Consider the following 27,924-nt stretch of genomic DNA (forward strand, 5'->3'; position numbering starts at 1 on the left):
AAATAAAAGAGGATAAAACCAAAAACATAAAACACACAAAAAACGGAGAAATCTCTTCTCTGTTAAAAACGATCACAGTTCCTGATTCCATCAATGACATTTCATAGCTTCTGATACCATCTCAGACCGTGTAGACTTCTATCCTGCAGAATCCACACCTTAGCCTTAATATACTAGATATTAGATACAAATAAAGGACACTTTTATTCACGTACATAACACTTTATACAGTCTGTCTGCTGTCTTAAATGCAAATGCAAACGATAATCATTTTCAAACAAACCAACCTTAGTAGATTTGCGGCTCAAGCCACTCAAAACCTTTTGATTGCACTACCGAATTATTGAGGCTCAAAATGATAAAACAGTAAAAAAAAAAAATAATAAAAAAAAAGAAACCTAGATGTGTAAAGGTTTCAGATTATCATGGAACTATAAAAAAGAAAAAGAAAAAAAAAATTGTAGGCTTCTAAAACACATCCTAAAAACTCACCTTGGCAGTTTTGTGAACATGGAACATTGTTTACAAAAAAAAAAAAAAAAAAAAAATTTTTTGGGCAAAATGCTTTTTTTTTTTTTTTTTAATTGTTTAAAAAAAAAAAAAAAAAGCCCTTGAGGACACAAATTCAACAGACCTGATGCACCCCAGCCCATGGAATAATGTGCTTTATCACCACGATGTGGGAAAGACAATATAAAAAAATCTGAAACTGTCTGAGTTGATGAGTGGGGGGGCAGTGTGTATCCATGTAGTATGAATAATGCTGCTCTGTTAGCGTATTTTTCACTAGGCTTTCAGCCAAAAAGGCTCGGCGAGTCCTTCAGCCCCTGTGTGCAGAGTGCGGTCCATCCTACCTGGAGTCTGTCCGCTTATACATGAGGATCCCTCGGATCAGCTCTCCCCTGCGCGGGTGCTGTCGTCTAGCAGGAAGCAGTGTAAACTAGCTGATCTGGGAGCTGTGACCTAGGTGCTGTCACACAGCTGTATCTAAAATCAAACGTGGAGGCCGGATAGGAGGTTCAGAGCATATGCAGCGTCCTCCGTTCCTCGGCCCCTGCGAGTCATGACCTTGCAGAAAAGAGGAAAGAGATGGGTGTCATTTGGCCCCTTTGATGGGGGGATCTTGCTCCGTCGACTGCCGTTCGTCACTCCAGGCCTCACGTGTGCTCTTCAGTGCTTGCGTTCGGTGCTGATCCACCACCACATAGTCTACCCGCTCGTCTGATGCTGAAATACCAGTCCCATTACTCTTCTTCTGCAAGGCCAAGATATGACAGACAGTCAAAACAGGAGACAGAGACACCAAAAGTACCAGTATTTGGGTACCAATTTGATACTTAAAAAACTGCAACAACACTTTTCTAGTATTGGTGTATAAAACAGACTTTTCAAAAATGTTTATAATGAATAATGAAAAAGAATGTTTCCTTTAGGGAGGCACAATGTATCGGTAAAATATCGGTTTTCAGATGATATTATAAATGTAATTAATTATGCATGCTAAATTACCCCGTTTTTACATTTAAATTACTTTTGCTGTCATGTTACACTTATATGAAGCTAATCTGTAAAAATGCTAATAATTTATTAACATGTAATGTTTAGAAAATGTTGCGACTCCTAAATTCACTTGCAGCATTAAAACTATTGCTTTCATTTATTAGTATTTTACTTTGACATATGTATTATATTTAATTTTATTTTTAAAATCTGTATTATAAGTAGGGCTGAGCAATATGGCCAAAAAATGATCACAATACTTTTTTTTTTATATCAGTTGATATTGATAAGTATCACGATAAATGTCAAATCTATATTTCTTTCAAGTTTAAAGGCAGATTTTTTTCTGAGCGAAAGTTGTAACCAGACAGTTAGTAGTGGTGCGAACGTGAACATTTCACAAATCTAAATCTATTCAAAACATTTATAATAATAAATTATTATTCAGTATTTTTCCATAACAAAATATCTTAATAGAGAAACTAATTTCTTAGTTTCTGCATGTTCTAACAGGTGATATTGTTTCAAACCAAGAAACAGGCTCCCTGTCCCTGTGCTCCCTGACCTTAATGGCACGCTGCATGTAAATGACCATTAAATCCCCCAATCATTGAAGTGGGTCGACACCTTTACTTCCAGCCATAGAGGGCAGTGTTGCCATGGAATAGTCAAGAAAGGACTTAAAGGGGTCATATGATGCGATTTCAATTTTTCCTTTCTCTTTGGAGTGTTAAAAGCTCTTGGTGCATAAAGAAGATCTGTAAAGTTGCAAACACTAAAGTCTCAAAACCAAAGAGATATTCTTTATAAAAGTTAAGAGTTAACCACGCCTACCTAAAACGGCTCGTTCTAACACGCCCCCACATACCTACGTCACGATCTTGAGACTGATCAGCTAGTAACGCATCTCCTCGTGATGCGCTTCTGTTTGAGTCAAACTGCGCCGTTAACGATGATTCGTTTCACTTTTGGCACATAAACTTTATATCGAACATTCATCTAACATGTGTTACTGTTCTATTGAATGATTAAATATATATATAATGTATATAAAATTAATACTATTTGTGAATATTAATATTTAACTTATTAAATAAAGGAATATGGGTAATTCCATTATTTAAAAAGCCAGTAATTAAAAGACAGTGATAATAATTTGGTAACAGAAGTAATGTTTCAGTATCTCAGAAACAGCTGACCAGGAATTGAAACAGCTGCCATTAACTACAGTCTCCTGTCTGCGAACAATGATGGGAAAAACAATAATCCTCAACTGATGTATAGACAAAATGCACTGTTTATAAGAGAGCCAAAAAACAACTATATTCCATCAAGCTGAGAGAGAAGCAGATTTCAATCCTGCTAATTAATGGCAAAAAAAGCTATAGCAGACATATAATCATAGAGCCTGAGGATAAGAATACTACACCAATTTGTCTAATTCTGCTTAATTATTAGTCATATCTTACCTTCCGAGGAGGAGTCGATTTCCCAGGGTCCAAGTCGAGGTCCAGGTACTCCACCTGCTTGTCTCCTTTGGGCTTTACCATGGGACTGCCACCTCCATCAGCATTCATAGGTGCTCCTAGCTTCATGTTCTGAGATATATATTTAAAAAAAAGGTTGAATACAAATAGCTAAGTCAGTGGTCAATGTTGTAGTCAGAATTAGTTATTAAAAGATATATTAATCTACTACAATGATACTAGATGATGTAAGTGAAGAGTCTGATTTTTTTAAATACCTAATCTATTCTACCTATCTATCAGTGACATGCCGTCGTTCACCCAACACTCATTCGAATGATTAAATCGGTAATGAGTTGTGTACACATTGTGTCAGCAAAATAGGCAGAAATCTTTCTAGTCTTTCTAAACTCTTTCAAATTAATCAGAGAGCTTCATAATTCATAATGATCAAATGTAAGTAATTAAAAATAATGCTCTATTAGTTCGAGAGGATTCTGCTACCCCTGCAGATGTCAATCCAACATCTACAAGTGTCATTTTCAAGATTATTTCCATGCATTTTCATAGTATGAGTCAAAATATAATAATTATGCATTGCATAAATGTAGTTTTTCTATACGTGTTTCAAAATATATCAAGCCTTATTTCATACTGCATTGTTTAGTAACTCAATACAAATCCAATCATCAAGTGACTGTCTGGGGAACAACACTACAATGTAATGCATAATGTATACAATTGATTAAAAACAACTTATGTATAGCTATGATTATCATCTTTGAAAAATCTGGACTGGACATATACTGTATGCAAGACCTCTTGAAACTGCAAGTAATTTAAGTTCCACTCATGTTGAAATAAACAGGATTTTAATTTATTTATTTTGTTTTTTACAAGAAAAAAAAAAACCTCTGTCTAATGACACACATTAATTTTTGTAATGTTTAAAAGTTTGGGGTGTTTTTTAACGTCTCTTATGCTCACCAAGGTTGCATTTATTTGATCAAAAATACCATAAAAATAGTAATATTGGAAAACATTACAACAACGTTATTTATGCAAACAATGAAACACTATTTATAAACACCTATGATTTCTATTTCATGACAATTCTGTCATCATTTACTCACCCTCAAATTGCTCCAAACCTGTATGAATTTTGTTCTTTTGCTGAACACAAAAGAAAGATATTTTGAAGAATGCATGTAACCAAACAGCTAATGGTGCCCATTGACTTCCATAATATGTTTAGATATTCCATAGGGTGAGTAAAAGATGGCAAAATTTTCATTTCTGGGTGAACTATCCCTTTAAAACACACATCCAGAGTGGAGTTCAGTCCACCTCACCTCATCCAGGTTTTCTAGACCTGACACTTCTCTCTTTATAGGAGTGATGGGAACGGTGCAGTAGAAGGACTCTTCTCTACAGAATGGAGGAACAGGGAGGACAGGAGGAGTAGAAAAATCAAAGAGTAAACCGGAAACAAATGGCAAAGGCCAGCAGAAAAAATAGAAATGAAAATGCAAAATACAGACGAGGCAGACAAGAGGATCCACAAAAGAAAGCAAGGAACAGAATGTAGGAAATAAGAAACAGAAAAGAGGCAGAGAAATGTCTCTCCCAAGTATTGGCATTTGAATCCAGTTAAAAAAAAGCCACACTGTGCAGTGTTATCAATAACTTTACTGCTGGCATGCTAAAATGTTAACTAACAAAACAAGCCATGCACGAAAAGCTACATATATAAAGAAAATGGTGCATTTAAATTTAAGAAAAACATTAATAAACGCAAACATGGAACAACAAAGATGAAAGGCCCTTCAGGTGAAACCAAGGAAAAAATAAATAAAAAAAGAAATGGAAGAAAGATGCAACAGAAATAGAAGAAAACCTGGAGAAAAAAAAGAAAAGTAAAGGTAGGAAAAGCAGCGAGGGGTCCTTCTATCCAGTGTGTTGACTGACCACAAAATACCATCAGATTTCTGGGAACCTGTAATTTAATTTTCAACCTAGCCTTTATGCCAAATTATGCCTTAAAAAAAAATTTTTTTTAAATGAATAGATTAAATATATACGATGTGTCAGAACAAAGACAGAATGTTTATTTTAAAATCAAATCTGCAGAAAAGAATATGGAAGAAAACGAATAACTAATAACTTTAAAAAGTTGAATTAAAAGGATGAATTTTAGTCGAGACGAGGCTTTAACGTTGTTAAAAAAATATCTCTTTCAGTGAACTTTCTATTCATCATAGAATATTAGGCAGCACAACTGTTAACATAGATAATAATAAGCAATGTTTCTTGAGCACCGAATCAGCATATTAGAATGATTTCTGAAGGATCATGTGACACTCAAGATAACAATGTTAACAAATAACATTTTAAAATTTGTGACCATGGACCACAAAACTAGTCATAACGGTCAATTTTTCGAAATTGAGATTTATACATCATCTGAAAGCTGAATAAATAAGCTTTCCACTGATGTATGTGGTTTGTTATGGTAGGACAATATTTGGCTGAGATACAACTATTTGAAAATATGGAATCTGAGGGTGCAAAAAAATCTAAATATTGAGAAAATCACCTTTAAAGTTGTCCAAATGAAGTTCTTAGCAATGCATATTACTAATCAAAAATTAAGTTTTGATATATTTACAGTAGGAAATTTACAAAATATCTTCATGGAACATGATCTTTACTTAATATCCTAATTATTTTTTGGGTATAAAAGAAAAATCAATAATTTTGACCCATACAATGCATTTTTGGCTATTGCTACAAATTTACCCCAGCGACTTAAGACTGGTTTTGTGGTCCAGGGTCACATATATTTAAAAAACAGTTATTTTAAATTGCAACAATATTTCACATTATTTCTGTATTACTGTATGTATATACTGTAATACTGTATATTTACTGTATTTTTAAATGCAAACAAATGCAGCCTTGATAAGCATAAGAGACATCTTTCAAAACCATTTAAAAAAATCTTACAAACTTCAAACTTTCAGCTGTTAATGTATGTGCATATAAATTACTTCTGTAATTTACATATTAAAAAAAAAAAATCTTTATATACATATATACACAAACTGAATATATTCCCTGAATGCACTAATTATTTATAACTGAGTGGAACAGTTGCTGTGGTGTTTTTTTTTTTTACATACTGGTTCATCTGTAGACATATTAGCGTGTTGCATGGTTACATAATTGTCATCACAGTCGTCGGAGTCGCTGCTGGAGGCAGTGCTATGCCCCGAGGATGGTCTGGGGGCCGTGGTACACCTAGAAGGGCTGAGGAGCAGGACAACATTTACACTGACGCTCACTCACTCACACACACACACACACACACACACAAAGAACAGCAACACAAACTCTCGCTGTCTGGATTAATGCAAGGTCTGAGCTGGATGTCTTTGGCTGATAATGTGGAACCCAAAACACACTGGCAGTCAAAAAGACCTTCAGTGGCATTGATTCACACACACTTTAAGCGTTCCAGACACATGAACCTCATGGCACCTACATCAATGTATTAAATCAATAAATAATTCAAGAATACAATTCATGCCTTTATTGGACTGTCATCACCACCACTTTTGTTATTATGTGATGTTAGTTAGTGATGACAGCCGCATCACTTATGAACATAAATTATGTTTTACTATCATTTTACTATCATCACTACCATTTTACTATTATGGGACGTTAGGACAAGACTACAGGAATGCATGAATGATTAGTTATTTAGCCTGTGGTGTCTGTTGTGTTGAGGCCATGCAGAATCATGCTTAAATACTGATCTGTTTCAGAGGAAACATGCCCAACACTTACTCCCTCGTGAAGGACCTGGTCACGGGGGAACGGACCGGCGCCGTATACTCCTCCCACTCAGCTAGAGGCTTGATCTCCAAAGGGGCCGGCTTAACTGCAAAAAAAATAAATAAATAAAAATAAATCCATCAGTTTAATGCAGAAAAATGTTCCAAATGTTCCAGATCAGTATCACCCAAAGGTTTGGCCTAATACATGGTTATTATCAACAAGATAAATAATATTACAAAATAATTAATAAATTACAATAAAATTGAGTGAACAAATTTGTGTGTACAAAGCCAAACAAAATTGTGTGTAAATTATTCATAGAAACATTTTTACATAAACTGTTGGAAGGAATTCAATGGGACAATTTGCTAATAAAGATTTACAAATATTTACACACAAATTTGCATGTAATTTAGATGGTGGTTCTCTACTTTTAGCCAGTAGAGGGCGATGTCTGCTATTTAGTACATAATTGGAGTCAGAAGTAACTAAGTCACCTTTCTTCAGTGGGACAAGCATGTTTCACTTCATTTTTTCCCACTTAACAACAGACTTAAATCCAATACAGGACCGAGTCACGAGAAATGAAATAACACCTGAGGGAAAACTGGAAAGGTTGAAAAGAAGGCCACTGCCAAAGGAAGGTCAAAAACGAGTGATAATCATACATATCCTCTTCACTTCCCCTTCTCACATATACGCAGCATCTGATTTAGTTCATTCAGCTGGCCCAAAACTCTGCTGAGCTGAGATACACCCAATCTGGCAACAGAGGAATAGCTGTAGCTGGCTGAAACGCACACCAGCTGGTGCCAGTGTGTGAGGGAAGAAAGCACAGACTGATATGCATCTCAAGGCCCTGAACTTGTGTGTGTGTGTATATATATATATATATATATATATATCGAGTGATATTGCTCAAATATACATATACACACACATCACAAAATGTATGATTTTATTTTTGATGTTTCAAATTTTTTTTTTTCTAGCCATCTTTGTACTGCTCTGATAGCATATCATTTAGCATTTCATCAGCAGTGAATGGGTGCCCTCAGAAGTCCAAAGAGTTGATAAACCCACTTGTGATGTTTTCACTGCAGACAATCCATTGGTGTGCAAGTTATGTAATGCTACATTTCTCCAAATCTGTTCCCATGAAAAAACAAAGTCATATACACCTTGGATGGCCTGAAGGTGAGTACATTTTAAGCACAATTTCATTTTAGGGTGAACTATTCCTTTAAGCCTTATTATTATTATTTAGTATATTCGGTATTCAGACACCCTGATGGCAGATACAGTACCGTTCAACAGTTTGTGGTCAGTAAGACATTTTTTTGTTGTTGTTGTTGTTTTTTAACACTGGAGTAACGGCTGCTGTAAATCATCCATCAAAGGAATAAATGACATCTTAAAATGTGTTAAAATAGAAAACAGTTATTTGGAATACTAATAGTTTTTCACAATTTTACTGTTTTTACTGTGTTTTTGATCAAAAAAAAAAATGCAGCCTTGGTGATAATAAGAGAATTTCAAAAACATTAAAAAAAACCTTAACAACCCCAAACTTTTGAAGAGCAGTCTATCTTTGAAGCTCCCGAGATTTTATCCAGACACCTGGATTGCTCTTCACACCGTTAGTCATAATACGATTCATCCGCCCACTTTCAGCTCTCATCAATATGACTCAAAAATGCTTATGCAAATGTGTTGGTTAAGTGTTTATAATGTTTATGACTCGTGGGTCAGTGAGCAGTATGACAGTCAAAGGTGTTTGTAGAGACACTGATGATTGAGTGTCAAATGTTAATCAATTAGTTTTACCTGCGATATCAAGTCTGTTAGCTTCCCTCCATCAGTTAAGCACAAGCATCACTCTACCAGAACCTTAAAACCTCATCTATCAAAACTATCAAATTCATTTGCTTAATAACCAGCTGAGCAATTTAAGTAATAAATCCAACAGCCTTCACAGGGACCGCAATCTGTGCACACAACAGACAATGCAACGGATAGGCAACAGCATCAGTGACTTAATTATAAAATATTTGAGTGGAAAGCCAAGTTCCTCCACACACTGCAGGTAGTGAATGTTTGTATGATAGGCTACATTCACACAGTCAGTGTTTGGGACTGGAAACCATATTTACAATGAATGGTGTCAAAGTAGCTTGAATACTCTCTCTGTATGAAAGAATAAGCAAAGTCAAGCCCCCTATTCTATGAAGGTGTAAATAATGCCTGTAACCAGAGTAACAGTTACTTACATAAATGTTGAGTAATATATATGATTATAAGTCCAGAACATTTAAGGAGGTGTATTTGAGTATAAAATGTGGTTGTCACTTTCATTTATAACATATGTGTAAAAAGAACTACATTGAGCACTCTAAAATATGAGTACCAGGAATACACTGATATAACCGTTTTCATGTTATGGCCGATAACCAATAAATGGCTGATATTAATAGTATTGAAAATTTGCATCAATATATATTTTGTCTAATTAAATTATAAATGTGCAATATTTAAAAAATTATAGTTTGATAAATAAATTATAATAAATAATAATTATTTTATATTTTATCCAAATAAATTCTAAAATTTAAACTTACAAAAAGGTCCCTAGTTAGAACCATATTTTTCTGCTGCGAGAAAATAGCCAAATTATCAGTTTGTAAGTCACTTATATCATGGTCTTGACAGCTGTGAATAAAAAATGCAGTGAGGGCCAGTTTTTTGATTAAATTTGATTTGTTCTATTACTGTATTCAATGTGTCATTCACAATTAGAGCTTATTGAAATTACACCTCAGAACTGAGGAGGTACACAGTGAGAGTAGCATTCTGTCGAGGTACGTACCCTTACGCCGTCTTGAGAATTCACCTATGGTTTGGGAGTCGGTTCGCTCAAGACCGACTGCTCTGTTTATTTTAGGGCTCTGACCTGAATTGGTGAGAGAAAACTTCTTTGTTACATGTCTCCTTTCAAAGAATCGGCCTGGTCTGCTTCTAAACTTCACACCCATGCAATTTAGCACAATCACGGCCACCTCCATCACTCGTGCCTCTTCTCTTTCGCTGAACAGATATGTGTTGGGCTGCTGCCATGGCAACAACTCTTCATGCATTTAAGACATGCGATGAACAAGGTTTCCCCACAAAGACGAGACATGCACAGGGTTAAACAGACACACGTGGGTGAGTAAAGCATAAACACCAACCGACGACACGCCAGCATGTGGCTCAGCCAGACAGAAGGGTTCAGTAATGTCTATGTAATATTAGAAAAATTAAACCAACATATTTTTTCTGCTATATGCATATAGCTGCCACAAGAAAATACCACAAGTCAACAGTAATGATGGCCACAATTAAACAACAGGCCAAAAGAGCAGAATATCACAATGATTTCTAAGACTGAAGGAGATGTGAGTGTTCAGGTTAAAAGTGTGATACAGGAAGAGATAGAAACCAGACAGAACAGAAACTAATATTTAAACCTATATAGAGTAGCCACTAAAAAGATAGAGAGAGGACAAACACACTAAGACACAACAAGTACCCAACAACTGCCTTTAAAATGCCACCAAAGCTGTTTGAATCACACCATGTTCAGAAAAAGCTTGCAAATACACAACAAATACAATAAGCTGTGGTCTGAAGAGCAGTAGAGATGACACTGGACATTTGAGAATGACATGAAAACAGTGAGTATTGTGCTTGGCCCATGTTTAGAAAATAGAAAAATTTTAGAGAAGACCTATTTCATTACTCTACATGCACTACCTGGCCAATAAGCTGTATGTAAACTTGGCCAATAAGTAAACTTTGCCAATAAAATGTATGTGGCAGAGTATGGTCTGATTGACTGAGCCAATCTTCGGAGCTAATTATTGAGTCACATGACTTTGATGCACATCAAGCTATTTATTTCTTTATTTATTATGTTGTATTGTTATTTTGTTTTTGTTTATTATTTTGCTATATATATATATATATATATATAGGAAATTTAATTAGCACCTTGGTGTTTCCATCCAGCTTTTGGATGCAATATCTCATAACTCAATTTTTCTACTAAAAATATTTGTCTAAGAGTCATTGCTGCTTGATTTCATGCACTTGCTAGTCATGGGTGTCACTGAAATCTCCAAACCTGTTAATTACACAGTGTTTTCACATAGTTATGGCCAAGTGGTGCATCTCCTCTGCATGTAACTTGCTGTCTCTTGCATTAGCCGGTGCTCGGAAACAGTAACACGTAATTGAAGATACACAATGGTTTCGGATGAGCGCAGAGAGCTGCTGCCATTAATGTTTAGATCAATAGTGCTTTCCCAGCTCGCTGCTGATGTTTCGGCCCGCTTGTGCAACTTTCAGCACGTCCCCTTTTTCTCTCAGACCAGATTGAAATTCCCCTCGCCGGTCTGCGCCATCAAAGAGATCTTTCACTAAGGCACAATGGGGACAGAGGTGACCGCTCCAGGCTAACGACGCAGACAGGCTCCCTCATACCCAGGGCTCAGAGTCTGTAGACAATAGCTTCTTTTATTTGTGAGGTCACATGCTAATGATTAAAACGCAAAGGTCATTGAAACAGCAGATGTGTAATGCAAGTTATGATTGCATGGCAATGAGCAGCCTGAGAACTGATCAAAAGTTGAAATTAAACCTCTTTTTATAAGCATGGGCCGGCACCTGTTAGTGAGAAAGGTGGTAATGAGAGTTGCTATGCCGAAGAGATGCAAGCACTGTACACATTAACACAACTCCTCCTCACTTATATCACACACACATACACCACAAAAGAAACAAACCTCAGGGCTCACCTTTACGGTCAGGTTTGAGGTTGCGGTCTACGGGTGGCGGTTGGCATTCAGGCATGTGCACCGGTCTACGTGGTGGGGTCTTGGGGCTGGAGCGGAAGCCCATGTGAGCTGGAGGAGGCACCTGTTTTCCGAGGGAGGAGAACTCCACTGTGCCCGGTGTCATGGGCACATAGTTGGGCTCCTGGATGGGTTCTGACAGGCTGCTGGAGCGCTGATGTGAGGAAGAGTGGACGCTCATGGGCACATAGTTCTCATCCATCTCCTCAGTGGAAACACCTCCTACTGGCACCATACCTTTATTCTTCTACATGCATCCAAGAGCAGAGAAGAAACTGTTAGGGATACACTTGAAAGACAGGACCAAGTTTTAAAATAGATAAAGATTATTATTATTACGAAAACTTACAAAATAGTTGTTGAAGCTTTCGTTAAAATCAAATGAGCAACTTTTATCTGGGGGGAAGGGACGGGGTATATCATAGCAGTCTTGAGATCCGTAATCTGTGAAACAAATACAAAATAAATGAATGCAGTCAAACGAAAAAAAAAAAAAAGTCACAGAACCACCTCTTATGCTCACCAAGGCTGCATTTATCTTTATTAAAAATATAGTAAAACAGTAATATTGTGAAATGTTTAATAATATTTAAAATAACAGATTTCTATTTTAATACATTTTAAAATGTAATTTATTCCTGTGTTTGCAATGATGAATTTTCAGCAGCCATTACTCCAGTCTTGAGTGTCAAATGACTGTCATGAGAAAGTTCAGAAGAACAGCATTTATTTAAAATAGAAATCTTTTGTAATCTGCATATTTATACTTTCACTTTTCATCAATTTAATGCATCCTTGCGTAATATAAATATATTCTGTCATTTTTTTTACCAATTTATTCCATCCTTGCTGTATAAATGCATTAATTTATTTTATATATATATAAAATATATATATATATATATATATATAGATAGATAGATAGATAGATATAGCTGTGCATTATTATGGAGGCATATGTGAAGAAGGGAGTGTATGTAAACATCTCAATACCACAATTCCACCAAACAACACTAGAGGGACCCACTGATGACTACATGACCCCATTGTTGCAGCACAAACAGCTTGATAGCCTCCAATTAAAATATCCTGAGTGAATGATTTGCCAGAAAATAAGAAAAAGTCAATAAAATCAGGATTTAGACTCAAAATAAAGATGTCCACAGTACAGACATCAGTATCATACTGTACCTGCTCCTGAATGGTAAAAAAACAAACAAACAAACAACAACAAAAACATAACAGTGGGTTACATTTTTGTGCTTTTTAATCATATATTTCAAGCATTCTGGCAAACTGGCAAAAAAAATAAATAAACAAATAAAAATACTAAATTACAAAAACAAATGAATGACTCAATGACTTACTCATTCATTTAAAGACATTTACTGACACCTACTGGCAGTTTTAGTCTATTAATAAAAAAACGAATTAAACTAATTAATATTAATAAAAAAAACTAATTAAAGGGATAGTTCACCCCCCCTGTATTGACTGTATTGAAGACCATCCTTTCCAAGGGCACAATAAAGGCAGTGCAAACGCTGAAGTTCAGATTCTAAACCATTAGGCTACTTAAACTTCTTGAGATTTTGAGCTTGTATTGTTACTGAACTGTTGCTTTCATAATGATGGTGAAATAGCACAGGTGAGATAAGTGATATCCTCCTACCTTTACGCATACGTGAAGAATCCACCGTACTAATGGTGTTGCTCCTTAGTGCTTTGCTCCCTCCTGCACTAGATGGCACGCAGTAATTTCCGTCAGTCTCAGACACCGACCGTGGCACCACATATGTGTCCGTGGGTGAGCGCTCAGGTGGGACTGATCCAGTGGTCAGTAAAGGCTTAGGTGGACGAGGGGGCGGTACCACGTCTGTGGCCCCTGAAACAGCCTCTATCCCAGCTGTACGGGGAACCTGGTAGGTGCAGTTACTTCCAGGTGTTGGTGGAATATCATAGCTAACTGACAAGTTCCGCAACTGGGCCTCTAAAGAGGGTTTACGACCAGGTGTGTTAAAGACATAGAGTTCACCGGGCTCACCGTCAGGAGCCAGAGGGGAGGATGCCGACTTCGGCAGCAGCACAGTGTCCTGAGAGTAACTTCGGGGTAGGTGGTACAGGCCCTGTGAGTCGGCCGACAATGACTGCCCGCGCGGAGGAGGAGAATCATAGACAGCACCATGCTGGCTAGGAAAGAAACCATTGACCGAGGTGTGCTTGAAGGAGGAGGAGGTGGGAGTGTGGTGGGAAGGGAGGTTGTCATTACAGTCGGGTTCGGAGGAGGTAGACTTGGAGCATTCGCCATGGGCCCTGTAAAGAAGCCCATGTATGAGATAAAGATTGTCAGTTAAGTAATTTAAACAAACGACAAAAAATATATTAAAACAAACTTGCTCCTCATCAATACAAAGACAAAAACACCCCTTCAAACACATACCACGCTATATGTGAAATCATGCTGCCTGCAAATAAGTTTTGTCATTATGAAAATCACAATATGAATTAGTCTTTGTATTTTAATTAACTGGCATGTAAAAGATACATGCATGTAAAAGATAATGTATATTCAGTTGGTAGTTATAGTCATTACTGCATAATAATTGAATCCTAATTTGCAATATTGACCAGCCAACTATATTATCCCGCTTATTACACAGAAACTTGGCAATTAAAGATGCATTCAGTAGTTTGGTGCAAAGTTAAAAAGTTTTTCACATTAAGAAATAAATTGTGCTTTTGTGAAGAGCCATCTGTCGTCATTAGTTTTCTATAAAACTGGACGGGAGAAAAGAAGAAAAGGTGTGAAGCCAGAAAGATCGACAAAGAAAAAAAAAATGAGCGTAAACATTGCTATAGCATTGGAAAGATTTAACATTGGAGAAAATGCCGAGTAGTGAAGCCTTGCTTAGTAGTGAAACTTTCTTCCTTTTTTTTTGGAGAGGTAAGGGAATTAATAACTAACTATCTATATACCACTCTCTAAAGGCCCTGGCATACTTTCCGCGTTCCGTTGCCAGGGACAACGGTCAAATATAGTTTAACGATCATTACACAACATTTGATCACAGAAGGCAGCGATTAACCAAATGTTGTAATATATTGTAAAATATAAATGTTGTCAAGTATTCCAGAAAGCTGTGTAATAAGTTTCTTGCTATACAACTAGAACTGGCAAGGTTAGTGCCAAACACAACCATGCATGTCATATTTCACACAAGTCCTGATTCAAACTATGGATACACACTCTTTTAAGCACTGAAGGCAAGAAAACATACCAACCCATTTTAGTCAGTAGAATTAAAGTTGAATACATATTTTAGTAAGTTATTATAATAAGTGTGCAGATTTTCAGGTAAAAAAAAGTAGTATTTGGTTGTCGGCCATATGTGTGTGTGCTGTTTAGTATTGTTTTCTTCACACTGATGCTCTTCACTCACTGACAGTCAGGAGGAGCGCTCCTGCTCTCACACTCCTCCAAAAGCAGGTATTCCTGCTCCTCTCCTAGAGCAAGAGGAGCCACTGGACTACACCACACACACAAATACATACAATGAGACCCATATATGCAGGTCTTCACCCATAGCACCTGAATGTCCTAAAGCGTCTTTGTAGGAGTGGATGGTTTATATAACAGTTGATTTAAAAACAAAAACAAAAAACAGTAACAACAAAATATTGGATGAGCCACATTCTAAAATAGCCAATATGCACATACCCCTCACGTTGTGTGATGCGTTACAAGTCTTACCTGTTAGGCTCTGGTTTCTTGCTCTCACAATTGAGCAGCCAAAGGTAGTCCTGAGGCTCATCCAGACTGGAGGAGGACCCCAAGGGTCTGATGCTGACAGGCTGGTAGGGAGGAGGCAAGTTGGCCAGTGCAGAAGCCCCTAAGGCTCCTCCTGGCCCTCCACTAGGGGCCATATCCACCACCATACCGCCTGGCACATTTACTTGGTGAGAGATCTTTGCAGAGTCTGTAGAAAGAAAAGACAGGAGAGATTAACACTGAGCTTCACACTTTATGAGATCATAAGCTTTGAAATACATTTAAGATCAGATCAAGCTCAGGGCAGCATTGTTTTAATCAAAAGCTTTTACTGAAACCATCCCTGTACAAAACAAATTAGCATTGAGAAAGCCTCTCCGCAGGCTGACTTCTGGTAAGCTAAGTGAAGTGGGGCAAAAAAAGAAGTGTGAACTGATCAAATGAAATTGAGAAAATACAATGTGTGGTTGCAAAATTATCGAAATACTAATATTTAGCACATTTCTATACTAAATATTAGTTAAATTTGTGTACCTTTTTTAATATTTGATCTATCTTTCTATCCATCTATCCATCCATCCATTTATTTTCTTGTAATTATTTCATGCTTAAATCAGTGCCGTTTGTGTTCTGGAATATTTATAGAATATGCAATTTGGAAAATACGGAGAAACGCATCTCATGATAATCATTTATTATAGTTTTATATATATGCCATTAATTATATTTTATATGCCATTAATTGATAATTAGCTTTTAGTTCTATGACCTGCTCGATTTAACTGATTTAATTGGTCTCACTGCAATTATGCACATTTTCCAAACACACCTCCAATGTAAGTGCATTATTATAAATATGTTTTTCCATTGTTTTTAAGGCTAAAAGTTGGCGACAGCAGGCTAGATACTGTCTCCAACCAAGAGTTCAAAGACCCCATGAAATTTCCTTCCTATATTGACGTACTTCCTACTGAAACCTAAATGTTTATGTGCAACATGTTGAAGGGTGTATTCAAGTCATTTCGGCGAGATTGTGTGCATCTAACTCAAGGCCAATTTTTAGGAGTACACTAACATAGATTAGCTTTAAAGCTAATAGATATGGGCTAAAAAAATACAAAACTCCCCTTCCGATTTCATTGGGTCTTTAAGTTTGTATTGTATGGTCACATTACAATAAACTGACTGAAAATGATAGATTGACTGAAGATGAGATTCAAATGGAGAACAGAGATGACCATGTTACTTTGAGGGAGAATTAAATGCTTGTTTTTGTAAAGGGACTGATCAAGGTTAAGGCCGCCATCCTACACAGGCCGTGTGAAAGTGCAGAACTGTGCAGAGAGGAACCCTGAACACAAGACGCTAATGAAAGTGCCACTAATCCATGACGGAGTCTCGGTTTTTATGTGGCAACTAGAATATCTTGTAAAGCTTTTTGTCTATGTTCTTTTAAAAGAGTTTTTCTTTATCTCTGACTTTTTTTATTTTTATTTCCATCTCTCTTTGAGCAGCCTACTCTCAAGGTCAGTGGAGTGCGGCTAACGGGGTGGTTGTGCGTGTTTTTGTTTTAAGTCTCTCTTCAAACTCTGCTTTCAGTTATTCAGTAAAACGCACACAAACACATCACTTGTGCGCACACACATTGACACCCACACACACCCACTCATTCGCTGGGTGCATTTGACTCTCTCTAAGTGCAGGCAGCTCAAGGTCGTCAGGGCCACTGTGTCTCTTTCGGTCTCTTCACTTTTTTGTTTTCCCATTTTCCTCCTTCCCTCATTCTTCTCCCCTCCCCGCTCTTGTTTGTCAGGCTTGCTGCTGAATCATCCAAGCCCTGGAAAATCCCCCTACATATTTGCATTCTCAGTACCCTGTTTAGTATCGGTGGCTAATAATGACAGGCTTCTATGTGTATTCGTAATAGACAAAATGAACAGTTTGAAACTAACTGTTTGGTCCTTTTCTTGATATGATGCATTATCAATACAGCCAAAAAAGCGAAAGAGAATGTGTCCCACATTTTCAAATACATAAACATTTAACATTAAAGTAGAAAAATATAGAGTTGTGTCACAATACCAAATTCAGCAGCAATACTCATATCAGACTTCATTCTAGAAACTATGAATATACTACTAAATACACTTTACTGAAACTGGAACAAAGTTGAAATTTAAAAAGCTTGGGGGTCCTATAACTTTGGCCAATTACCGCAGACGCTTTGATCATGAATATTAATCGTTATGTGATGTTTTTCCAGAAGGCTTAACTTTCTGGCTAATCAGCTGTGAAGTTAAGAGGTTATTTCTGGTCTCTTCTCGACTGTGTCTATCCTATACAGTAGGGTTGTGACGGTGAGGAAATTTTCCCACCGGTTAATCGACGTGTGACAACACCGGTAATACCGGTATCACCGTTGGGGTGGGGGTGTTAGTTCGTTTGAGTTTCCCTCTTTTCTTCGCTTTCAAATGGCTTGTAAAAGTGCCGTGCGCATTTTACTTTCACTTTCAAATTAGCGCAATTGAATTGCCGCAATTCGGCGTCAAGCAATTGTTCGTTTGAGTTTTCCCTCTTTTCCTCGGATTTCTTGGCTTTCAAATAGCTTGAAAAAGCACAGTGCGCATTTTACTTTCGCTTTCAAATTAGCGGCAATTCGGCGTTGATTCAATTCAAGCAACAACAACGTCAAACTCATAGGTATGTTTTATATGTTTTATTAACAAAACGAATAAAAATACACCATATATGCCTAATAATAATAAATCAAAACGATGGTGGGAAGCGGTGCCGCGGTAGGCAAATGACGTAACCGGTGTTGCGGCTTAACATCGGTATAACCGAAAACACTATCACAGCAAGCCTACTATACAGTAGCAAAAGTTCACAAAACGGTGAAGGCCAGATGTATAACCACAAACATTTTCCTAAGCTGTAGCTCAAACATACACTTCCTCATTAAAAACCAACATAAGCATCATTTACCACAACAGTATTCACAAGCTTCAGGACTTCACATCACTTTTAAAGAAGGTCACAGTGAGCTGACAGCATCTGAGATCAATACAGCTGAGCTGATGGAGACCCTGAGGTGCCACAATTAGTCAACCTTAAGGGGACACGTTGGGCTTTCGCACTCCAATCTCGTATCTGGATTACAGTGAATGACCATCATGTCTGCAAGGCCCGGGAGTGCAAGAATCCAAGCATAGATTTGTCAATAAAAGACATCTCTTGAAAACATTTATCATCTCATTATTTGGAAATGAAATTGGATTTCTTTCCCATCAAATATCTTCCTCAAAAGTACTAAAGAATTGTTTAATGAAACCTTTTGAAATCGTAATCATTAAATGCTTTCGTGTGTTTGCATGTGGCATTATTTACCTTCCGAATCGGTGGGGTTGAAGCCACAGATATCACAGATGCAGCGCACCCACTTGTTCATTTCCTCTTCAGTGTCTGCCACCAGGTAAAAGATCCGGTCGATAGTCTTGATGTCAAAGATGAAGCTGTGCTCCAGGTCCTTCTTGTTGAATGTGAGACCGGCGTCCACCTGCTCGCACAGGTTCAGATCGATCACGCGGATGGGCTTCTTTGCATGGTCATTCTTGTAATACTCCAGCACGTCTGGGTCTCCTGACAGCCTCCCACTGCGCAGAACAAACCATCGCTTCTTCCATGCCTGAAAGGAGAGAGGAGAACCATTTGATTTAAGTTGCATGTACTACAACACATTCAAAGAGTCACATGACTAATGAAAAAGTCACTTATTGAATGATTCTCCTGACCAATTTTGCTACGTTCCACTGAGTCAAGTCAGTTCCGTTGACCGCCATCTTGACAAAGTTTTGGATAAAAGAGTCTGCTAAATGTATGAATGTAAATCAAAAAGGAAATAAAAGGCCATTTTAACTTAAAGGCAAGACTTCCATTTTTACAGCAGCCGTAATGACCATTGCAATTTCTCCCACTCTTTTTTTATAGGAGTGGTCCTCCTACTATCTCCACTTGTATCAAACAAATCTACTGGATGGAGTTTAGACTGAACTTACAACATGTCCACAGCCTATGAATAGTTCATCAGACTGGTCTTTCTGGAATAATCAGTCTGTTATGTAATATTATTACATGAGAACAGTACCAAATTAACACTGACTAACTGCAGGAAAAGCACTGTAATAATAAACTACTAGTTAATAGTGAGAACTGGTCCCTAAACTAAAGTGTTACCTTAGTTATTAATACAATATCAATACAGTATAATTCAAAAATTATTTGAATAGTGTCAGAATGAGTACTTAATTAGTTGGTTACTTGTGCACAGCCCTAGTAGTACAACTAGTAGATATACAATATAAGACCTAAATACAGCTAATATGTTACAAGAAGTAGTTCCAACTGTTTGCTTAGACATGCCCTTAAACTCCAACAGACCACTCTGTCTTAAACAAGATTAGGAAATTAACCCTGAGGAAAAGATCACAGGCTTCTGTCATTAAACCGCCAGACTGCCAGGAATCTCAATCTGTGTTGTTGTTTATTTTTTACCATCAGGTGTGGAGGGGATTTACAATGCTGTACTTTACCCCCTCTGACCCCCTCTCAGCTGTTTTTCCATCCACAGGGTTCTCTTTGTTAGAGAGCCAAGCTCTGGCCCTCTGGATATCACCCCACTGCATGGCAACACAAGAGGCAACAGCCCCGCCATGCCAAACCAAACACACACACAACATGACACTCAACATCTGATCAGCATGACAGACCTAATTGTGTGCTGTGACCTAAATTACCCAGTGAAGTATCATCCAAGCATCATATCTCCCATATTAAGTTTGGAAAGCTCAACAGTCTCAGACTGAACATTTCACTCTGCTGAATATTTTAATTGCAATATAAACTCAAAAATAAATGATAAGAGGTAAAAGCACATCAGATGGAGTGTGACAGGAAAAGTCCTACAATTAACAGCATTAGCTTTGTTCCTCTACTACGGTTAAAACAACACAGAGGTCTCGTAGGTTCTACCCGCCGCTTCAAAACAAAGCATTCGAAGCTCATATTACACAGATAGTGTGTGCATGTGTATGTTTACTGGCAGGAGAGAGCCCCGGCTAACCTGTCACACGGATCAGCTTCCGTGAGTACAACGACACAGACAGAACAAAAAGATCCTGCAGAGAACTGCTTCAGTGAACCGTGAACATTCAGGAGAACTCACGTCAAACAAGAAGAATGCTGATAAGTTTAAATCAATAAAATGGTAGGGGAAAATTTAATAAACCAATAAAATACTATTTAAGGGTCAATGATATGATGCTACTTTTTTCATCCAAAATTAATTAATATACATATATAATATATAATAATAATAATAAATCAAGGTAGTGTCAAGAACTGTTCTGATATCATAATAAAGAAAAACTCATTAAAAGGATGAAATTCTTGAAAAGAAAACTTTGGGTTCTTTGGCATATTGTTACTATTATTATTTCTAATAAAAAACAGGTGCCATATTAACAGGTTTATTATAAATATTCTAAACATTTGAAAAACCTGTGTCTGCCAAATCAAGTGACATGATGCGACCAACAAAATCATGTGGTGCAAACATTGTAGTGAAACATGCAGGAAAAAAACTGAAAATTGTATCAGAGCGGATCCCTGTAGACCGTCACGACTGAGTGTCAATGTCAATAAGTCTTAAAAAATATATGATAATTTTACCTCCTTATAACATGGCAAGGTTATTTCAGGTTGTAAAATGTCTAAAGTGGTACAATCTCTAAAAACTGAATTAATAATGACATTTTTACATAGAATTTTTTATTAAAATATATTTTTTAATCATGATTAAGAAGTCTACACTTGCATGTATTTAAGGTGTATGGGAAATCATATAAATTTTGACTGAAAAATTACATATGACATTTTTAGAGTGATTCAATAAAAAAAAAATGAAACTGTACAAAAAAAATTATTACATTTGAAACCAACATGAATACAAAGATTACATTTCAAAAACTTGGCACATGCATTTTAAACTAGATCTTTCTTTTTTATTGGTATTATTATTATTTATTAATTTTGTATCTTGGACATATATTAGAATAGATTTAAACAGCTTCTGATTCTGGCAGCTGAAGTAGAGAAATCTGAAGGGGATAGAAATATCAAACTTGTTTCATTTTGGAGAAGCAATGTCTTCATTTTAGAGGAAAGTGGCCAAGTCGAGTGAGCCATAAACATCCCTCTCCCATTTGTGCACTAACTCTGTCTCTCTCTCACCTACACACAACACTGGTATCTAACCGACACACTCGCATTTGTCAGTACAGTAAGATGTACTCATTTCAGACAAAAACACTTCCACATGACACCAATCCGGCCATCCTGCTCTGGTTTTGTAATACATCAATCCTACCTTGAGTCCCAGCTCCTGAATCCAGTGCAGGCACAGAGAGTGTAGTGTTTAGCCACTTGTGGTAAGTGCCTGTTCCATTTTGTTTAATGTCAGTAAGCCTGTAAGAGCACATAAAGCCAAAGACTCTTAGATGAAGACTGATCTGAGGAGAAGTGCACGTGAGATGCTCCGTTTCCCAAAGAACAACGGCCACAGCTGGTCACCCTTAAATCCTGCAGGCATCCAAACTGACCCTTTTGCAAAAAGTCCCTTACACTTCTACAGATATTTAAGATCGAGTCCACATCCCGAAAAGTCATTCAGCTCCAGAAGTAGTACGTAAAATGAACGTTTGTGTATAAGGAGGGAGAGGGAGTGGGGACAGGGTGGGACGAAATTGAAGAGGCCCCTCGAAGTGTGGCAGCAGCTGTCTGCCTCACGCACACACACACACACACACACATACACACAAGTGTGATGCATACAGAGGCATAGGGCCACAGTGTCACTGTCTTGACTTAACAGAGATGCCATTGAGGGACAAACTGTAGGGGAATGCCATCCAAACTGAATCACTGACTGGTCAGTCTCTCTGCAGATAATTGACGTAATCAGGCGCAGCAACGGAAAAAAGAGATACAAAGAAATAATAAAAAATGCCAAGCAATGCGAGACCACAAGCTGTTGCAGTCGTAGCAAAACGGCACGACTCGCATAGACAGCCAATGCATCAGCATTCATTTCTGTCATGCCTGAAATTCCAAGCGCATTACTCTGCACCGTATTTTAGATGAGGTGCACAATCATATTGGGCAACATGTAGACATGTAAAGTGTTTGTGCTTCTCCACTTCTCAACACCCTCTTATGTTCTCATCATCGTTGTTTGAAATTATTACATGTCTCTTTGGAATATGTGATTTTGAATGCAGCACTGAGTGGTCCAAAATATGTATGTAGATCATTAAAGCAGGAAAATAAATAAATCACTCAGAAATAACAAATTTGAAAGAGACACAAAGACTTGGAAGCGAGAGAACTTAAAATAGAGGAAGACTATTAAAATAGAGGAAGGATGTTACATTGCAGATAAATATGTTAGCTGACTATAGGGATGGGTATTGTTAAGGTTTTAACGGTATTACTTCTCTTACGATACTGTTTATCGATCCGGTACTTTAACGGTATTTTATACCGTATATATAAATATATGAAACTAATTAAGAGCTGAATTAACATTGCTTTATATTTTGATATGTAAAATAAATATTTAATGAAATTAATATAAAACATAAATTTGTAAATGCACCAGTGTGCAGGCATTTTTAGTGTTTTATATACATAAGATAACATGCAGTAAGAACATGAACAAAGAAGCAAACTGACAAATACAGTAAAACAAAGATACAAATGAAATAAACAAGTGCTTTAATTTTTTCATGAAGACCTACTAACATTATTGTTCAGGTAGGCCTAAGTAATATAGCCTACAAAAGAAATCTAATAAAGTAATCAAATGTAAATGAACACTGCATAGTTTTCACTGTATGAATTGATAGATTAATGCTTATTAAAGCTAACGTTATTCAGATAACGTTATAGCTGATTTTCTCTTTGCGTTGTTGTTTGATTAACATTGATGGCCCAAGTACCCGCCACTGCTGTCACTTTAAGACAAAATATACTGACACACATCGGATTTTCTCCCAACTGTTCCCGTCCACTTAAGACATAAACTGTGTTTGATCGTTTGGACCTGCACCCGAAGCCCAAAGTGTATTTTGCTTGTCTAGTTGTGGTCCGTATTGGAGCGCACACACACATTTCAGTCTGGGGAACAGCGTCTCTTGCTCGGATTACTGTGCTTTCAACATTTTATTATCAAACATGTCCCACAATTTAGCAACAATAAGAGGGTATTTTACAACAATCACCGATTGTGCTGTTTCTGATGTTAAGTTTGGGTTTTAGGGAGGAAAGAATGCGCACCGCTGTTAAGGGAAGGAAGTTGCGCTAGATGAAACGCGGCTAGTTTTTAATAGTTTTACCTCATATCTTCTTTTTTATAATCCTTAGAAGCCAAAATCAAAATAAAATTAGCTTAATATCACAGCCACAGGCCTAAAGTGTAAGCAGCTGTTTGAATGTTTAGTTCTCTTCGCTATTATAATTAAACAGGGCTTTCATATTGCGCGCGCTGAAGCTCCTGCACGTGAGCGCAATCTCGCTTCTGAATTGTGAATAGCAAAAATGCATCATGGACAAATGTCTGAATATTATTGCATATAAAAACAGCTGGCGACTCTGGTGAGATACAATTTGAAGATAATGTCTATATAGCAATAACAAATGTATGTATGTTTTCTTAATCTCTCCAGTACTGACAGCAGAACCCCATATTCACGTTTAAACTCAATAAATATAACCGTTTAACTACCACCATGAGTGGCATCTATTATTGCCTTGTTTATCTAAAAGTGCACTTTTCCTTGTTTTAAATCTAGCCAAAAAGCCATGTGTTGACTGTGAAACAGTAGACTTTAATTATATGCATTTATGGTGTAATTACTAAATTTCCGTCTCAATCCATCTTCATTTTTACCGCGAATAAATGCGCTGTCACTTTAATTCAGCGCGTGCAGCACAGCATAAATAGACTCCGTGCGGAAACGATCGCAGCATGACTGCTGCAGACCCACCGCTCCTGGAGCACACTGAAATCGTGCTATAAATCGATTTAGAAATCGCGCAAGCTAAAATCGCGATTTTATGACAATTTCGATTAATCGCACAGCCTTACTGGAAATAGGTTTGTGTGATGACATTCCTGCAAAATGATATTACGTTGTTGCAAGTTTTGCAACATTTTCAAAGTGAAATGTCCAGTGAGTGGCACTAAAAGCATGCAAAGTTTTACCCGAAACAGATGAACATGAATCTGGCAATGTTTCATTACGTTGTTTGTTGTATGCATCATGGTAGCTCGGCAATGGAATGTCCGATGAGTGGCGCTAAAAGGAAAGTGCTCTATTGCACTTGAAAATAATGTACCACCTACACTAAACCAAACCGACAGTGTTAACAATGGGAAACGTGAGATTAAAACACATTTGCTGAAGCAACCATGCCTTTAGCTTGCTTCTACGAGTCTTCAAGCTCTATTATTGTGACTAGTGTTTTACAAGATGCATAACAGAGCGCTCTGCATCACAAGTGCAATGCTTACCAGGTGAGCTACCAAGCAAGTTTACCATGCCATACATATGGAGCAGATTATGTGATGCAAACTTCAAAATGTATTAGTTTACATATACACTGTGCTAAAAGCATTTTGAGGTCGTAACATACTACTGTGCAAGGAACCTGCAAAATTAAGTATTTATTAATAGATAATCTGGCCCCATAATCATAATTTGTGTGAAAAGGAATAAAAGTTGTTGGTGCTTTCTGACACTAGAGTTAATTTCAGCTGGAAACTGTAGTGAATTTTATGCAAGCTTTTGCAAAAATGTAGGTAGAGGAACATATTTTCAATAAGCCTATGTTGTTTGAACAGGTTTGGGTAAAATTCATTTTAGAAGTTAAAAGTGCATTTTGAGATTTGTGATAATATTCTTGGTTTGAGTATTGATAGAAAATTAATTCAACCATAACCACAAACCATGACAAACTGCAAAAATCTATTGTTCTCACAATGTTTTATGTGTAGTAGATATTACTATGTCCAAAATTTTGTGATAAAACTATGGTCTAATTTTCAACACATGTAGCTTGAGTGACGAATGGAGCTCAAGTGTAGTTCAGGCAGACCACAGCGTGACAGCCAGCAACAGCTGACGCTCAGCTGATTGTAACTCCTCCCACTACAATTAAATAAGATATACAAGTACATCTCTACTCACACTTGCCTTAGTCTGTCTCACAGACATGCGCTTACCCTCCTTCATCCCCAACTCCTCCTTATACAGGCACGATGACTTAGTGTCTTGTCCACGGAAATAATTTATCAACTAATCGTTGTTTAATCTTGTCCAGTCTCATTTACAGACCTGTATCACTTCTGCATGGAATTTTATATCTGCTGCATATTAAAAATTCTGGTAATTGCATTAGGCTTTGGGAGTTTTTTGGGAGGTTTGCTTGGGAGGACAGCTCAGAATCTGAACCCTTCAGAGTAAAGCCTGTCACCAAAATAATGTTCAGGACCTCTACAATAATCTTAATCAAACAGAGTGGTCCTGACTGAAATATCACATACCAGTAAGATGAGATGGTTCAGTGTTTGTGAACACTAGAAGAGAACACAAATTAGATCAGTGGTTTCTAAGGAGATCAGAGCTGGAGAGTGTGTGAGAACTGACAGTTGGATCATCTGTAAGTGTGAGATCGTTCCGAGACGGAATAACCGTGACATGTTTGCATCTGCCTGCCAAAGCCACTCCATCTTGACTGTACAGTGAAGAGCACCACATATCGTGTGTGAGACCCATAATGTGCACTTTACTGGACAGCTACTTGATGGGTGCGTTTATAGGCAATGTGAAAGTTACATGCTGAGAAATATCAATTTTGCTAAAGCAGACATCAGATAATCTTTGCCTGCATGCCATCCCATATAAAAAACAGAAACAGCTCAGAAAAGGAAAATATTGAAAACTGTCCTATAAGAATGTGTAAATCTGGGCAAAATGTGTATTGTTCTTATTACTATTATTTTAATAGTAGTAGTAGTAGTAGTAATAAATTATTAATTGATATGCAGAAAAAAATGAATAGGTTAAAACAATGGTTGAAACAATTGATATTCACCTTCAAATAAGCAACTTGCATTAATTGAAATGATAATCACGCTGTAATAGGGCTGCACAATTATAGCTGCCACAAAGCTTGCCACAGCACACCGGCATAAGTAATGATTATGAACACGTCAGAGAAAAAACAGCAAGACGACTGCCTTAACATAACACGTTTCATATGGATTTGTTTTCCATTTGAATTGGTTCATTCGTAGACAATTCACTTTCTATAGATATATTTTTCATGTCTGTGAGGCAAACACAGAGTTGCGGAGGAATTAAAAAATATTTTTTTTTTCTTTTTTTTGATGCTCTCACAGTTGACAGAGACCTAGACTAGAGACCTGCGCGGGACGGATTTTTCAGTCCCGCTCCCGCAAGATTCTGTCCAGCGCCCGCAAAAATATATCTTATCTGGTCCCGCTCCCGCCGCGACATTCATGTTTTGTCCCGCTCCCGCCCGCAAAAGACTTCATAAAAGTAATCTATATAGATTGTTTTCAGTACATTGAAGAAATTTACATGAACTATGTCTAGCTTGCGCGCTAATCATTTTAATGTTAATATTAGTTGTTCTTTTTGCTTTAGTGCAACAGATAAATAACAATTTATATGTTTTAGACACTTTATGTTTAGATCATTTCTATTTTCCGGGAGTCCCGCGAATCATTTTATTCTCCCGCATCCCGTACACACACAAGTCTCTTCCCGCCCGCACCCGCACTCGCCCATCAAAAGTTGTCCCACGCCACACCCTGTTGCGTTGGGTCCCGCGGGTCCCACGGTACTCCCGCGGGAGTGCAGGTCTCTAACCTAGACGGCAGAAAGCACACCCTGTTTGCTTTCATTATTTTACAAAAGCACAATGTTTTGTTGCTACTGTGAGTGCACACAAATAAAAGTAGACCTTTTACAGATTCAAAAGATGTATTATTCTGTATGAGCAAAAATGTGTATTTTAAGTTAAATGCAAATGATCGCACCCACAACTCCAAGTTAACTGTCATGCAGTGAGCGAGTTACTATTCAGCTTCCACACTCCGCACAAACACTTGAATAGTGCACTTTTTTCTATGTTAACGTTACAGCGAGCGGCCATGTAATGTTGCTACTTGGCGACCTACTTACATGTTTCAGATGATAAGCCACATTTGAGGTCAATGAATGAAACAAACTTTTGGATGTAATTACTGTAATTACCACATAGACCAGCTGTTAATAATCTGTCCGTCACGGACTACATGACTTCGCCACTT

At 37.3% G+C, this 27,924-nt stretch overlaps 1 protein-coding gene across 2 annotated transcripts in view; it reads right to left on the reverse strand.

The window, feature by feature from the left end:
* Positions 1–596: 596 nt before the first annotated feature.
* Positions 597–27,924, reverse strand: part of LOC107734574 (GRB2-associated-binding protein 1-like) — a 73,558-nt gene continuing 46,230 nt past the window's right edge. Inside the window, exons 3-12 of one of the 2 annotated variants that reach the window (XM_016546562.1) lie at positions 18,858–19,155; positions 15,453–15,678; positions 13,374–14,014; positions 12,051–12,145; positions 11,645–11,948; positions 9,676–9,759; positions 6,819–6,912; positions 6,149–6,275; positions 2,970–3,098; positions 597–1,255 (exon numbers count right to left, since the gene is read on the reverse strand). In XM_016546562.1, coding sequence (XP_016402048.1) covers positions 1,097–1,255; positions 2,970–3,098; positions 6,149–6,275; positions 6,819–6,912; positions 9,676–9,759; positions 11,645–11,948; positions 12,051–12,145; positions 13,374–14,014; positions 15,453–15,678; positions 18,858–19,155 — 2,157 coding nt within the window. In that variant the 3' untranslated portion in view covers positions 597–1,096. The remainder of the gene's footprint in view (positions 1,256–2,969; positions 3,099–6,148; positions 6,276–6,818; positions 6,913–9,675; positions 9,760–11,644; positions 11,949–12,050; positions 12,146–13,373; positions 14,015–15,452; positions 15,679–18,857; positions 19,156–27,924) is intronic. The other variant, XM_016546563.1, reaches the window with a different exon arrangement.

Source organism: Sinocyclocheilus rhinocerous, unplaced genomic scaffold (assembly GCF_001515625.1).
Source record: "Sinocyclocheilus rhinocerous isolate Xijiao unplaced genomic scaffold, SAMN03320098_v1.1 scaffold580, whole genome shotgun sequence".
Lineage (NCBI taxonomy): Eukaryota > Metazoa > Chordata > Actinopteri > Cypriniformes > Cyprinidae > Sinocyclocheilus > Sinocyclocheilus rhinocerous.